The sequence below is a fragment of the Strigops habroptila genome, chromosome 12 (assembly GCF_004027225.2).
Source record: "Strigops habroptila isolate Jane chromosome 12, bStrHab1.2.pri, whole genome shotgun sequence".
Classification (NCBI taxonomy): Eukaryota; Metazoa; Chordata; class Aves; order Psittaciformes; family Psittacidae; genus Strigops; species Strigops habroptila.
The window spans coordinates 17,616,826-17,632,516 of NC_044288.2; the positions used below are offsets into that span (position 1 = coordinate 17,616,826).

Below are 15,691 nucleotides of genomic sequence, written 5' to 3' on the forward strand. Positions count from 1 at the left end.
ACCACCAGTGCGCGGGCTCTCCCCGGGACCGGCCGCTCTGCAGACCCTGGCGGCGCGACCCTCAGAAACGAGAGACTCCCCGAGGCACAGCGCTCCGCGGGGACGCGGCCGCGGGCACCCTCCGCAGCGAGCGGCGCCGCTCCAAGCACCCCCGAACCTCCCGCGGGCAGGTCCCGGCGGGGCGGCCCCCGCCCCTGACCCACTAACACACCTCCCAGCCAACATGGCCGCCCCGCCAGCCAGCGCGGAGCGCAGCCTAGCCCGGCCACCGCCGCCCCGCCCCGCCCTCCCCACCCGCTCAGTGGCTCGCTCCCCCGCCACGGGCGCTCCCATTCGCCGCCGCCCCCGCCGCTCACCCGCCCAGCGGCCCTTTCAAGCTAGGGTGAGGCGACATGTAAACAAACCCCCTTCCGCCGCTCCGGACGGGACCGGCCGCGGGACCCCCCCTCCCCAGCCCCGAGCGCCGCGGCCGCCCGCCTGCGGGGCACTGAGAGCCCGCCTCGGCCTCCACACGCCGGCGCAGCGGGAAGGGCGCGGAGGGCTCCCCTGCCCCGCGGGAGACAGCCCCCGCCCCGCTGCCCCCCCACCCCCGGAGCGCACCCCCGCTGCCTGGGAAGCCCCTTCCCAAGCGGACAGGGCTGCCGGGGAACCTCCGTACCCCCCGTCCCAGTCAGTTACATAAAAGTAGTTTTAGAACGGGGGAGTCCTTCCCGCCGCCCTGCCCCGCCACTCGCACCGGCCCGGGACCCCTCTCCGCCTCCTCCCTACGGACCGGGGCCGTCCCGCTGGAGACCAACGCGCCTCAGGCAGGGAAACCCCCCGTACCCACCGGCCGCCCCGAGCATTCGAACAGGTCGAAAGCGGAGGAGGCGACTCCGAGCCTGAAAAGCAACAGAGCGCGGAACTGCCGAGCCCTTCTGCACCCGGCACCGTGTGCCCGGGCAGCCGAGCCGCCCCTCCACCCCGCACAGCCAGAGCGACCGGTCTCCCCAACGCTTTCGTTTCCCTGGCGCTGGTTGCGAGAGTCACTTTCCTTGTGGAGGCAGGGGCCGCTCCTTACAGGCGGAGAGTGGAAGGGAGGCCGACAGCTCCCCGCTAAACCCACGCTCCGTCCCCTGCGCGGCCTGACTCGTCCCACCCGCAGCCCCTCACCGCGCCCTTAAGGCACATCAGCGCTGTCCCCCCAGGCGCGACACCTCAGCTGTGCGAGCCGGACAACCCCCGCGCACCACTGCTCTCCCGCAGCACCAGCTGCCACACCCCCCAGCGCAGCCGAGCGATGGGAACCGGGCACCATCCCCGACCCCTGCCCCTCGACGCCCCGCAGCCGTGCTGACACGCCCCTTCCCGCGCCCCGCAGCCCCCTGCCCGGCGCGCACACGCTAACACCGCCTCCTCCCCACCGGGACACCGCCCCCCCGCCCCCCGCCAGCGGGCCAGCAGCCGCGTCCCCTGGGGCGCCCCGCAGCCCCCGCTCCCGCCAGGCCTTGCCTGCCCGCCTCGCCCCGCACTCACCGGGCGGCCGGGGCTCAGCAGGGGGCGCCGCCCCGCGCGCTCGGGCCCGGACCCTCCATGCGGCTGCGGGTTTGTTTTGTTTATGTCCCTTCCTGACGGGTTCCCGGAAATCGCGTGACTCGCCCCCCTCACGTGGGGAGGGAGGGCGGGGCGGGAGGAGGCCGACACAGCCAATCGCCGCCCGCCGCCGCGATGCGGGGGGGGGGGGGGAAGGAGGACGGGGGGGGGAAGGCCACCCCCTCGTCACGTGACGGCGGAGCGGCGCGCGGGGGGGCAGTTAAGGAAGGGTCCCCGCGGCGGGGTCTGTCCCCCTCATCCGGCCGCAGCCTTGTCCCGACACCCGTACAGCGAGGGGGGCCCGGCCTCCAGCGCCCCGGCCGTGCTCGTGTTTAACTCCTGCGATAACACGATTTCGTTCCTCTGCCCCCAAACCCCACCGTGGCTGGCAAGACAAAATGAAAAGACAAGGGGTTTTTTTGCCCCAGAGAGTTGGTAAGATGTGGTTCCCAAAACAGCAGCATCCCACCTCTGACAACTAACTTAAAGCCTTTGCGCAAGCAAAACACTTCCACAATTTACAGCAGAGGAAAATCAAACTTCCAGGCACTCTGCAGAGTAATTTCCCACGAGGGGCGCAGGTGCAGATATTTGTTTCCTAAACAATATTAATGTAAGAAGTTAAAATCATTTGAAACATCCCCGACCTGAGCACTTGCTGTACCTGCTGCTGATATTTACAAGCTCAAGTCTTCGTGACTCGATGATGGAGTCAGTTTCTTCAATCTTCCTTCCCCCAAAGTATCAACACACAGACGAGATCAGGCTGATCGGGGCAAACCTGGCTTTTTATCTATGCCAAGCACCAGCAAATTTCCTTCACATGTACTTTAACACTTTGTGTTCTGTTGTTGCAAGAACAAGAGGAAACTGTTACAGGCTTCAGTACCTGCAGTGTTTGTTAAACACCAGTGTGTCTGCTATGATTTCCTGCAGTCGTGCAAAAAAAGAAGTTACCTGGAGCAGACACGGAGCAGCCCATCCTGTAATCACGATGCAGACAGTAGGTCACGCAACATCAGGACAACAAACGCCACATTTTTTCAACTTCTTCGATCATGCTACTACCTGGTATCTGCTCTATAGAAAATATTAACCACGTAGATGGAGGAAAGCATCTCGATCTGGAAAACACCTAAATAAAGACTGAACTATGGCTTGTTGGCCCAAGCTTTGAATAGCTCTTTACATTAAATTCGCCCACACTGACGTGCACATCAACTCTGTTTTGCTTCTGTATCTTCTGCAAGTGACAGCTTAGAACCTAAAACAGAAAGCTTGTTACGAGAAGTGGTAACAGCAATACTGCTGTTTGTCACTGGACAATTTCTTTTCTGGTGTCTCACTTTGGGGTAAGTGTCAGGCAGATCAACATATTTTAAAAACTGTTACATACCCAAAATTGTTAACGATGTCTTGAAGCATTTCTTCCCCCCTCCTCAAGAATTCAACATATATGATTCTCCACAGGCTTCAGAAACACCAACCAACCAACCACCACCTAAGCTTTTATAAGATCATTTGGTTTCCAATTTTCTTCGGAATTATTTGCCACAGACTATAGAGCAACTTCTCACATGTTAAAGTACATCTCTCAGTAGTAGGTAACTTGAGGAAAGCCCCACTATTGCAGGCCCAGCAGTCACTCTGCTGATTTGTAACATAACGGACATGTCCGTACTTCTTTTGCAATTCACGCTGTCCAGTTTTCAACCACTGCAAGTTACATCATTTTGTCAGGATGTTGGCATTTCCTGTACAGTAACAAGTATCATCCCACTGAACAAGTGAACAGCGCTATCCAAGAGGAAAAAACCCGAGCAATTCCATTACATCTTGTGCACAAGAACAGAACACAGTAAGGAATAACTGCCGTTTACCTGGCCATGACGTAAGGAGGTAAGAAGTACACATGAAGACTCCTGTGATGCAGCAGTATTTATATCCTGTGAAGCAATTCCTTAGCACACGACTTACTAGATTCAGTCCCAGCCCCATGGACTCAGCTGGCACCGAGGAGCCTCAGCAATCTTTCGTCTCTGCCCTATGTTGCCATGTGGTTTATCACGCCTGCAATTCCATGTGCAGGTGTCAACCAAGCACAAAACAATTACATTTGCTGTTGAATTCAAAGTGCTTGTTGCTGTATGTATCCTACGAAAAGGCCAGGGAGTAAATCAATCTCCTATCAAAATTACTATCCACGCTTCATCCAAACTAGTCACGTTACCTCTGCTACAGAGTCCCCCCAGTATCGGACAATGGGAAGTACACGGAGAAGAGGATCTTGAGCTAACTAAGCATTCACTTCTTCCTGTAGACCTTTCAGCAAGTTTAAATTACAAACTTAGTCCTATTTTAGAACTACCCGAGAGGTCTTGATACAGACAGCAATCATCCTCATCTCATCACACAACACGACTTCATTACATCAGCTAAGTTTCCTCAGCTCAACTCTGGCTAACTATTAAACCCACTGAAAAGCACATCGTAACAGTTAAACATGGCACAAGAACTTTTCGTATAAAGCAGAGGATTAGTTTTATTTCCAGGCATGAGAAACTTAAGGCCAAATTTCCCAAGAATACAACTCATTTACAAAAAAAGAAATGCCATCAACGTGTGCTGCTTCTCCTCTCCTCATACAATTTAATGCAGACGTTTTTTCCAAGTGCAATCAAACAGAACAGGGGTAAACAGACAGCAACAACCTAAGGCTTGTAACAGACATACAGTCTTCCTATAGAGTAAGCAAGACAAACAGGAAAGCTATTACCCATAAAAACTTTAGCAATTTTCATCCCATATGAAGTTAACAGACAAAAATTTACAGCACCAAAGAGGAGTATAAACTGCATTAGGCACACTGTTAAAGGTATAGTAGGAAAAAATATAGGGCTTTGAACAAGCCATCTGAAGCACAATAGAAAGGTTAAGGCATTAATGCAGGCTTGGTATCCAACCAACTATGTTAAGGGCATCTTTGGGCAGTGGAGCGTTTCATCTGGAGAAAAATCTCTTCTTTACCTGCAAAGCAAGAGGCAACTTAAATTATTGCTTTCCATGGAGACAATTTACTAATTGAAGACCTGGTTGGTAACCACAACTATTTCCATTCCATAAATGCACCGAGAAATAGTGAAGAACTGTAGATAATTCACGTATATGGACCTTCAAGATTAATCCCTACTTTCTTTCTTAGCAGTTTCATTTCTGAAGTTACTGCAAGTAGTTTCAGTTACATTACAAGCTGTAGGACAACTATTTTCCTAGAAAGTTTTGAGTGCTGTAGCAGCATCCAGTCATCTGGATCATACTTCTTGCACTTGCATGAAGAAAGTTCCTGGTCTGAGAACACAGACTGTAAATTGACACATTTGCAGAGAAAAGGTGGCGTTGGGTCACACTGCTTAGAAGAGGCTACAGCCCACATTAACCACAGCTACAGAAGTCCGCATGTTCTTATGGACTGCCATCCAAGCCATTAACTTGATTATAAAGACAAGTCATCTGATACATCATCATCACTTGAATTGGAGGGATACTGACCTAAAAGAAAGGCCAATCTTCTGTAATTTGGCACAGCTCGGTCAAGCCAATGTCTGTAGAAGCTCCTCACTACAGCGCTAGAACGCTTTCTGTGCGCGTTTTCAGCCTGTTCTGTTGGTCAAAATAGGTGCTGGAAAAACTTCTTAAAAGCCAAAAATAACTGACCAAACATGAAACGGTAGCTATATTTATGGGATTCCATGCAGTGTCAGATGGAATCTAATTCACAGCTCCTGTCTAGTGAGAAACTCAACAGGAGGCTCTGCGTGCAGAGGCACACAACAGCACAAGACAGGACACTGCTGCCTGATCAAGGCAGCCACCTCCTTGCTGCTCAGCTCGCTCAGCACTGCAAGAGTAATTCAAACAAGATCATGGAGAATGGTATGTCCTGTAATAGCACATTTCTAGCAAGAAAACATAATATTTAACTAGGATATTTAAAGACTATTATAGGCTTTTACTTTTTTAAACCATTCTTTTTCAAGATGATGAGAACTTTGATTTTATTCCAGAATTAAGCCAAGGAAATCAGACATATCAAAGGCTAAACCAAACTGCTTCATAGAACACAACAGTGTGTGCTATAGAGGCCTCAAATTCTCCACTAATAACTTTAAAAATGACAGCTCCTCACATAAACTTACTGGCCATCCCACATTAGCTCCCCCTCTTCCTCAATATAAATCTACCTTCAGCTGTCTGGAAAATTCTTCACTGAAAGGGAGAGGGAAAGCCCGATTCTTTTATCGGGCAGCTGGAGTCCAAGAGTTGTATCTCATCTGCAGTTTCTCCTTGCTGGTTGCAACACACAGATCATTTCAGATCCCAGGCAACTGAATTATCCTATGGGATTCAGGGATCTGTATGCCCATTACCAGAATACACTGGTCTCTGTTTTAGCTAGCTCATTATATGTTAACATACGAGCAGTGAAAATGCACCCAGGAAATTCAGCTTGACTGACTTGCCTAATTACAGGCCTCTCTACTTGAAGCAGGGCTGAGTCTACCTTTAGCTTCTGCTTACTGCTTAGAAGAGAAGATGCAGACACATACACATGCCAGTCTGACAACACCACAATTCAGATGAAGCCTGCTTTGCAGCAGCAGAGCTTTGCTTCAGGGTAGATGTTCAGGATGCTTTACAGACAGCATTTAACTGAGCTGTAACATCAACTGTCATCTGTCTGCTGCTATTGGACTTCTGTAAACAGAAGTTAAAGTAGTAACAGCAAAGGGGTAAGCAGTTAAACCTAAAAAGGACAAACAAACCTACCCCAAACAGGTAAAAAACTAAGCACGTCTAAGTTATTCAGTTACCAGCATAAGAACTAAAATCATGGGTACTTCTTTCCAGTTATCCTTCATTTGAACCTTCAACTCCAAATGCTGCTGTTCCAAAGAAACCCAAGGTCATCACAGTAGTTGTAGTACCAGACTTTGTATTTACTGCAGGTCATGTCAGAAAGCATGTCCAAGAACTGCAACAGCAGCATTCCAACAGCACTACCCAGAGAGCAACCACCAGGCTCATCTATGATTAAAGTTACACACAGGCTATGATTAAAAAACCAACCAAACAAAAAACAAAGCCCAAACCAACATCCATCTGTAAGCTCAGTGTTACTGCTGTGCTTTGACAGGAGATAAGAACCATTCTAACTGCGGTTCTCACTCCGGCTTCCCAGATGAATGAGGGCAACTCTACATTGCCTTGGAAATCAGGCCAGGTCCTGGTGAAATGGTAGTAAGCTTGAAGAGAGGTTTAACAATGGTTAAAGATTAGGAAATCCACTTACGCCAGCTAGTAAAAGACACCCCAGCCTGTTTTCTTTATTGGTAGAAGAAACGTTCTGTTCTCCTTAGAAACCCCTGCTCACTGAACACAGCACCACACGACATGATAGCAGAGAAAAATGACTGGGCAAGAATTCAGACCAAGCTTTTCACAGTACCCAGTCAAGATTAACATCCAAAAGATGTTTTGTTGCAGCCTATATAAAGGTAGACTTCTCCTGCAAAACAGCTAGCAATTCTGAACACACTGCTTACAACTACTGCTCCATTTCTCCTGAAGCTTTAATGTACCACAGATATGAATAAATCTGATCATACTCACCTAGACAATAAATTTCAGCAGAGGACAGACATCCTTAAGGCCAGTGATATTGAAGGTACCAGATTGTTTCATTGGTTAGCTGCGGCCCAAAGAGAGGGTTGAGTTGAGCCAGAATTGCAATCAGCCAACTGCAAGACAACCCCCCCAACCCAAAAGAGAGAACATCAGCCAAATCACAAAGCCTATGATAATGGAAAGGCTTGTCCAAAGCACAAGTACTATCAGAGACAAAACAACCGTTTTCAGGAAGGTCTAGTATCAAATCAAAATTTCACTCAAGCTCAAACATAAAGACCAGGCACCAGCAATGAAGAACTGGTACCAAATAATTTTGCAACTGAAACGAATTGTCCTGTTCAATTTAAAACAACACAAAACCACCCGATAGCACCTCTCTCATCCTTTTCCTTTGACAAGAAAGTGTTTTGAAACATCTGAAACTCATATTTGTGAGCTCAGAATATAGAAACATAAGAGAGACAGCCCTTTGCTCAGTGCCTTTGAAGCATCCTTTAAACAAAAACCTCTCAGAAACGTTCTCTCTCATTTGCTCTTATATTCACAGTGTATGACAACTTCCCCTTGCAGACACAGTATATTTTTCATCAGAGATTGAACAAATGTGAATTTAAACCTGGCACAGAGGTCAAGAAACAAGGACCTGAAGCAAAAGGATGCAATGCTACAGGAACACACACACAAATAAACCCACAACAAGAAAACCAATACGACACCACTGCCCAAATCATCAGCAACAGCAGCCTTGTCATCAGAGCAGTTCACAAACTAATACTGCAGAAGCCATAGCCAGAACTGAGAACAAGAGGAATGTAGTCTGTGGAAAATATCCAGGAAAGCTAAACAGAAATAAATATTCCACTGTTAAAATATATATTTGCTTTGTAAATATTACAGGATTCAGCAAAAGCAATGGATGCTTCCATGGATTTAAATCTATGCTAAATACTAACTATATAAACACGTTTAGCGAACACACTGGCTCATCTGTCTGCTATTTCTAGAATGCTTTGTAAGGAGGAGAAAAAGCAGAGCAGCTTTGTAACGGGAGCTGCCACAAATGTATCAGAGTGCTTAGGCAGTCATGGAAAATTCCACACAAACCTTGATGCGTTGACCAGCAAACGAAGTGCAGGTCAGCTGTAAAATGCCTAGAGCAGCCAAGGGCGAAAGACTTAAAGAAACCACCTCAATCCTCTTGCAATTTACAAATATTTATTTCCAATGCCGCTTTCAGTTTAGCACGGAGTAGGACTTGCTACAACGATGTGCTGAGCCTGCAGCCCTCTATCAGCCCTGCAAGCCTTGGAATACGCAGCAGGCTCTACAGAGCAATTAAATCATCAGCAAGACACCACCAGGAGCAGTCAACCTAAAGGTTATTGGCATGTTTCTACTTTGCTATCCAAAGTGATGACAGCAATGTCTTTTGAAAGCACCTTAATCATGATGTTACATTTACTTAGGGGAAAAGCAAACCAGCTCTTAAAAATATCATGGCATTTATTTGCAAGGGGGTTAATTTTCAGATACAAAAGACAGATAGGAGGGGTGCCAGAGCACTGTACCATCTGCCTTTAGCATCCTGAACTAACAGAAGTGGGAGGAGGGTAGGAACACTAAAAGCCTGTTAAAGCACGTTATTCTCTCACTGCATGGAAGGAAGGAACTCTATGTACAAATATCTCACCTCTCTGCTCCTTAAATTCAGACCCAGCATGGCTGTCAACTAAATGAGCTGGAAGCACATTCAAAACATTGATGTGTCCCAGCCGTATAACCATGCTTCAGGCAATCAGTGTGCAGTTTTCAAAAGCTATTTTTTGGTACCATGCTGGATATCCAAGCTCCGAGCCACAGTAAAATTCCAGATCAACAGTTTATTCCTCCTCCCTGCTCTGCTAGGGCCTAAGAATTTAAAACAGTAGTTGTGCACTGAACTCTACAACTGCCTTGTACTCAAGGTAAGTCACAGAAAAGCTTTTGCTTAAGTGATGCTGCTTTATGCAATAATCTATCATGACAATGCAAAACAAAACACGACACTGAAAGCAAAACAAAGCAAGCCTCTGCATCCAACGTGTAAATGTTCTAGAGTTGCTAAAATCAAGTACAGCATTCGAGCCACCCACAGGTCCTTAAATTCTACCAGATACCACTTACAACACTTAGTGTTAATTACCCAGCTCAGACAAGGAAATTAAAGTCCCTTATGTTCTACCAGGAAGATTGTTTAAAAGGTCTTTCTAACATAACTGCCATCTGTCTGTGCTGCATATTACGAATTAAGGTCCTGCTATCTCTGTTTAAATGTCGATTTGGGCACCTGTACTTTAAGCCTTTTAGAATCAGCAGCAAATACAGTTTTCCAAGCATCCTGTACTCTGTTAGCAAGCATCACGGTACTGTTTCAGGAACTGCTTTGTAAACAGCAAAATAGATTAAGACTTTGACAATATCTTACAACATGGTGTAACCTGTAATTTCTAGAGCAATAACTCCTTCTAGTTTGCCTTATATTTTATTAGGTTCCTGAGGCTTGTGTATTCTCCTTCAAAAGGCAGCTGGGTACAATATCTGCACACAAACAACGCACTTACCCATGCAAATTTTGCCATAGAACCACCAAATTAACACCATGTGATCAATACAGTTATTCAAAACGATCACTGTTTAATCTAAACACAGAAGAAAGAGCTTGAAGTTGAAATGGGATTGATTTCAAATTCACTTAGCACAAATTCAGTTTGCCACAAATCAATTTGTCAGACAAGTGGTGTTTAATGAATACAGGAAATTGTTTTTCCCCTATCTTCAACTGGAAAGGTAACTCAGAGTATGAAAGCAGGTCTAGCAGAGTTCTGAACAGCTCTAGTAAAGCAGCAGGTAACAGCACCAGCCACCTACTAAGGATACACAAATAAAGCTGACCATATCCGGGACAAACCAAGTTATTTTAACCCTAATGTATCTAACAAAGAATCCTCAGAAACCATTGTTTCAGGCTTCCTTCAAGACTAGTATGAAAAATTAATCTCTCTTTAGTCACTCGAATTAAAGTCTGAAAATTTTTCAATGCTTTCCCTGAAAAAGGAAAAGAATATGGGAAGAACAAACTGACAAACACTTGAATAAAGCAGAGGAAAGAAAGGTTGGAGCAGACGATCGTTTAAGCTGCTTTCCAACCAGGGCTGTTCTGCGATTTTATACAGAATTCGGGGGAGGAAATAAAAACTGTGTGATGAGGCAAATTCTATCTTGGAACATGAGAAAAAAAAAAAAACCCTTTTTCTGGCAAACAGATACTATATATGCAATTTATGTGGTTGGGTGTAACTACTGATGGTTTAGAACATTGTGTTGCGTTTCGAGGTGTAAGTGGCAAAAGCCAAAGGGAATACAGAAAACGAGTCAGAGCCCACAAGATTACAAAAGAACCCCCTCACTGGACGTGCAAGAATGGATTCTAAATCATGTTAATGGCACTGGATTTATCACAGGTTTGTTTCACTACAAAAAAACCCATTAAACTTACAAGTGAAATACCACTGCACATTTGAAGAGTTCACAGCATTCAGTCAAGAAATTCTACAACAAATACATTTCCACATCATAATCCAGATGATTCTGCAGATGCCACATGGCCTTCACTTCAAGGAAATTATCCTTCTTCAACCAGTAAAGAAAACAAACTCTTATCTTTGAGGATTTTAGAAGAGTAGATCGTTATTTTTGTTAAAATACAGAGTAGGGAGAACTTAAGTGAGAACTGTAAACAAAACCAAAACAAACCCCAAAACACTAAACTTGATATGCAGTCAAGGAGGCCTTCATAGCACTGAGATTCTCAAATTCCAATCCCAAAATCAAGCTGTTGGCACTACAAAGCTCTTCAAGCTTCTGCATCTGTTCAGCAGTAGTTTTTTTAAATCAAAAGAACTGCACAGATACAAAATACAGAATCAAATTTGCTGCACTTCTCAAATCATCCAATAGAACGATTTCTTAAGACTTCAGGTGTCAAATACTCAGAATAAAACAAAACCAAAATAGGGTATAAAACCTGAATATCACATTATTAATCTAAATCAAACCTGCATAAGCCTGTGGCACAAGCTAACCCAACACGGAACCAAACAGGACTCTCCTGGAACATGCCAACACTGATAAATATGGCTTTTGGCTGCCAGTTCCTAAGAATGCCTGCTGAGATTAGAGATGCATTCCTCTAAATATTCATGTTAAGCTCCTTAGAGTAGCATAAACAACACCTAAATACTTCAGGAAAGTACAGATACCACTCAGGTTCAAATGGAACTCTGAATAATGATTTTATTACAAGTTAACCCTAAAGATCTAACCAGACTTTTTGCTATTTTTACTAATTCTCTTACAGCAAAAGAGGCAGCCTCAAAATACACTGTGCATTTAAACAGAAATGGTTCCAATACAGCAAAGCACACAAGTCTGCCACAAAAATTGTCATATATAAAAAACCTCCCACATGTAAGTTTTTCCACGCACTGCCCTACCAGATTTTGAGAATATGTTCAACCAAATTAAGTAAAGCAAAACTCATCAGTAGGTTTAAATTAGTATCACCTCAGAAATAAGTGTAACTTATACTGAACAAAAAAGACATAAAGTCATCGCTCTACTGCGAATCAGAAAACTTGTGGCATTAGAAACTGCCATTACGCTTGTGAGTGAATAAGCCAGTGAACTGGAAAGGAGTAACATCAAGTCAACACAGAGCACAATTCAACAGTTATGTGTCAGAGGACAACAAAAGGAATTCAGATTTGTTTTCATTCGGTATCTTCCTTGGGGAAAATGTTTTCTTCAGCATGTTGAAGGTCTTTAGAACCAAGAATTCCAAGAACTGTCAAAGAATACCATGTGTCTAAATCTGTGACACGTTTGAAAAGCTTCTTCCTAAATGTTTGGAGGATATAAAAAATGAATTTCTGATTACATCAGAACTGTGCCTTGGTTAAGAGGCGAGACATTATTTATACTTACAACAGGTAGCAGCAAACGGCACATGTCACCAGCATTGTTTTGATAACACTGCAAAAAGGAAGGAGAGAAACATCTGATTAGGTGTCATGTTATGACTGACCACAAGATACACTGGAAAAAAACCCCAGCAAACAAGAACAACTTCAACTTTGATCATGTGGAAGGTGACTCAACGCAAGTGTTCTAACTTCTTCCAGCTGAATAATTTGCAGAGGCAGAGCTAAGGCTCTGCAGAAGAGCTGACACAGCTCTGACAAACAGAAGTATAAGGCTATATTTAACAAAAATCACTCCAAAGAGGAGCAAAATCTCATGCAGGCAGTGTCCTCACTCAATTTCATAGTCAATTCCACCAGCGAGTTAATGAACTACTGAAGCTGGATGTTGTAATACTAACAGTAAACTATAGACATGTTCTCCACTTGCAAAATTCTGCTTACAGAAAAATTCAGTATAAAAATAAATATTTTAATCTGACACCATGAGAGAGGGATTTGCAAACAGAATACAAAAAAATCTCAAGTATATGATTTTCCTTCCTTGCTGAAAGGAAGCTGTATCAGAAACCATTACTAAGATGAAATGAAGCAAGAACCAAGCAGCTCTTGAAACTGAAAATGGTAAAATGGCATTCTGTACACACGACTTTGAACTATGAGGAAAGGAAATGACATTTTCTAACAGCAAGTGATCTATGCAACTAAGGGAACTTCATAGCAAAGGGGAGGGGTTTTGTTTATTTGATTGATTGGGGTTTTTTTGAATTATAAAAAGGGATTTCCCCTCATCTATTTCCTCCCCCAAACCAAGTAACAAAACCTCATGGTAGGTTAGTTACTTCCAACTCTTCTGCGACATGGGTAACACTCAATATTTTTCATCTATCAATACACACCCACCTTATCCACTTCAAAAGGAGCACTACAAAGCTAACAAAGCCTTGGATTAAGCTCCAGAAACCCACCCTTTCCAGGGAGTCCCAGAGTCACTGTTTGGGAACCTTAACCTATGCAATGTGAATTCTTAGGTCAGCTAAAGTCTGCATTAACTTCTTTTACTAGAAAAAGAACAACTGTATTCAGAAACAGGCTTTGGGTAAAGTGCTTTGGGGTTTTCTTTGTTGTTGTTTTGCTACATGATATAGAATGCAGCAGTGTTCTATACCATATTTGTTAAACAACCACATTTTGGAATAACTACTGTTAGTGACCCACATACTTTAAGGACATGCCTGGAAGACATATTTCAAAGGTATTTCTGACGACAAGCAAGTTTTCAGGCACAAAACACCCTCCAGGTTTGAAACAGAGGCAGCAAATACCAGAGCTAAACAGAACTTGAGGAAAAAGTCCTCTGAGTTTAGATAAACAACTAAGAGAAAAGACAGTTGGTACCTGTGGAGTAGAGGGGATGTCAGAGAGAGAGGGAGAGAGATTAAGAAGTCATTATCTCCTAGGGAAAAAAGAAAGACAAAAACTTGTCTACTTTTTAATCCGAGCAGCTATGACCACTGCAGGAAAAACGCCCCGCTTTTGTCCTCAGGCCACCAGCATACATTTAAACACACAAAGGAGATCTACTATGACAACTTTTTCACCCTCATTCAGTGCAAAACTAGATGGCAAAGCAAGTTAGAGAAGGTCAAGTAAGGAAACTGAAAGGAAGTCACTGCTCAAACATCATCTAACCTAACAGGAGACCTCCTCGCCACAGCACGCCGTGTATGCGGATGTTTACAGGGCTTGAGGGGAAAACTCAACACCGTAACGGATTACTCAGGCACGGAGACATCGCTCCTGGCTCCGGCCTCCGCCGCGGGCTGGAGCCCGGCTGGCAGAGGCGCCTGGGCCCGCCCGCCCTCCGCGCTGCGCCAGCGGCGGCGAGCCCGCAGGAACACTGCGGCAGGAGGCGGCGGCTCCGCGCCCGGCGCACACGGCGCTGCGGGGCACCGCGGCGGCCGCCCGGCCTCGGCCGCGGGGGAAAACGGGACCCCGGGCGAGCCGGAGCGGCAAGGCCGCTGCAGCCCGGCGGGCCCGCAAGGGCACGGCGCGCCTCCGCCAGGCCGCCGCCTCGGGGCACCGGGCCCGCCTCCGCCGGGGGCCTCCTCACACACCGCCCAGCTCCCCGCGCCTAAGGGGAACGGGCGGGAAGGGGCCCGCTGAGCCCCGCAGAGCGGCACCCGGCCTCCCGCCGCCCCCCCCGGTCACTCACCCGCGGTTCGGCCCCTTGGGTATGAGCCACGGCAGGACGCCGCCGACCACCCCCCAGAAAACGCTCATGACGATGATGGGCACCGTGAGGCCACCGTACGCCATGGCCCGGCCGGCGGCGGAGGGAAGCGGCTCGGTGCGACCCGGCGCGTCGCCTCCCCTCCCCTTCCTCACGGCAGGCCGCAGCGCCCCGCCCTGCCGCCTGCACCAATCAGCGCCCGATACGTCACCGGAGCCCGGCGGGCGGTGCCGCACCTGCCGGCGCGACGGCGCTTCGGGAGCGGGCCCGGACTCCGAGGAGCGGAGCGGAGCTGCCGGGGCCAGGGCTGGCTTCGAGCTCAGCGGTGACTGCGAGGGGAGAGAAAGCTCCACGGGCAGGGCCCGGGAGGAGCAGCGGAGCCGAAGGACGTGCTCGGTTCGCTGACCCAAGAGGAGCATCATTATGCAGCATGTGCTGCGGGGGTCAATACAAGCTCTGAACAGGCATAAAAGAAGCGACGCTCGAGCAGCCTTCGCGTTGCTGCCTGCAAATGGCTTCAGAAGTGCACATGGGATCCTGGGGCACAGCAAGCTCCGTGTGAGTGAGCAGTGATGCTGCGGCAAAGCAAGCCAACAGGGCGCTGGGGAACATCAAGGGCATCACCAGCAGAGATGAAGATGTCGTTGTCACACTCTGCTCGGTGCTGGTCAGGCCACACCTGGAATACTGTGCTGTTTTGGACTCCACTGTACAAAAAAGGTGTGGGCAGGTTGGAGGGGATCCAGAGAAGGGCCACAAAGATGATCCAAGGGCTGGGATGTGTGTGAGGAAAGGCTGAGAGCTGGGCTTATTCAGCCCTGAGAAAAGGCAGCTCAGGGGAGACCTTGTCACTATGTTCCAGTCTTTAAAGGGTGGCTACAAAGAAGATGCAGACTCCCTTTTTACACACTCACATGGAGAAGATGAGGGCTAATGTGCACAAGTTAATCCTGGGGAGATTCCGACCGAATACAAGAGGAAACTTTTTCACAATGAGCACCATCAGCCATTGGAATCATCTCTGCAGGGAAGTGGTGGATTCCCCAACACTGGACAGTGTTGAGATTCAGCTGGACAGGGTGCTGGGACATCTAATCTAGGTCATGCTTTGCCTCGGAACCTGATGATCCTTGAGGTCTCTTCCAACCTGGAATTCTGAGATTTTCCTCAATCCTCAGCA

At 47.1% G+C, this 15,691-nt stretch overlaps 2 protein-coding genes across 6 annotated transcripts in view; both read right to left on the reverse strand.

The window, feature by feature from the left end:
• Positions 1 to 1,623, reverse strand: part of CREBRF (CREB3 regulatory factor) — a 24,369-nt gene extending 22,746 nt beyond the window's left edge. For all 4 annotated transcript variants that reach the window (XR_003994225.1, XM_030505195.1, XM_030505194.1 and 1 more), the window contains exon 1: positions 1,516 to 1,623. The gene's annotated coding sequence lies outside the window, so the exon portion shown is untranslated. The remainder of the gene's footprint in view (positions 1 to 1,515) is intronic.
• Positions 1 to 15,013, reverse strand: part of ATP6V0E1 (ATPase H+ transporting V0 subunit e1) — a 23,038-nt gene extending 8,025 nt beyond the window's left edge. Inside the window, exons 1-4 of one of the 2 annotated variants that reach the window (XM_030505197.1) lie at positions 14,494 to 15,013; positions 12,283 to 12,330; positions 7,243 to 7,370; positions 4,089 to 4,599 (exon numbers count right to left, since the gene is read on the reverse strand). In XM_030505197.1, the coding sequence (XP_030361057.1) occupies positions 7,277 to 7,370; positions 12,283 to 12,330; positions 14,494 to 14,933 (582 nt within the window). In that variant the 5' untranslated portion in view covers positions 14,934 to 15,013 and the 3' untranslated portion in view covers positions 4,089 to 4,599; positions 7,243 to 7,276. Of the gene's footprint in view, positions 1 to 4,088; positions 4,600 to 7,242; positions 7,371 to 12,282; positions 12,331 to 14,493 lie in introns of those variants that run through there. The other variant, XM_030505198.2, reaches the window with a different exon arrangement.
• Between the last annotated feature and the right edge of the window lie 678 nt (positions 15,014 to 15,691).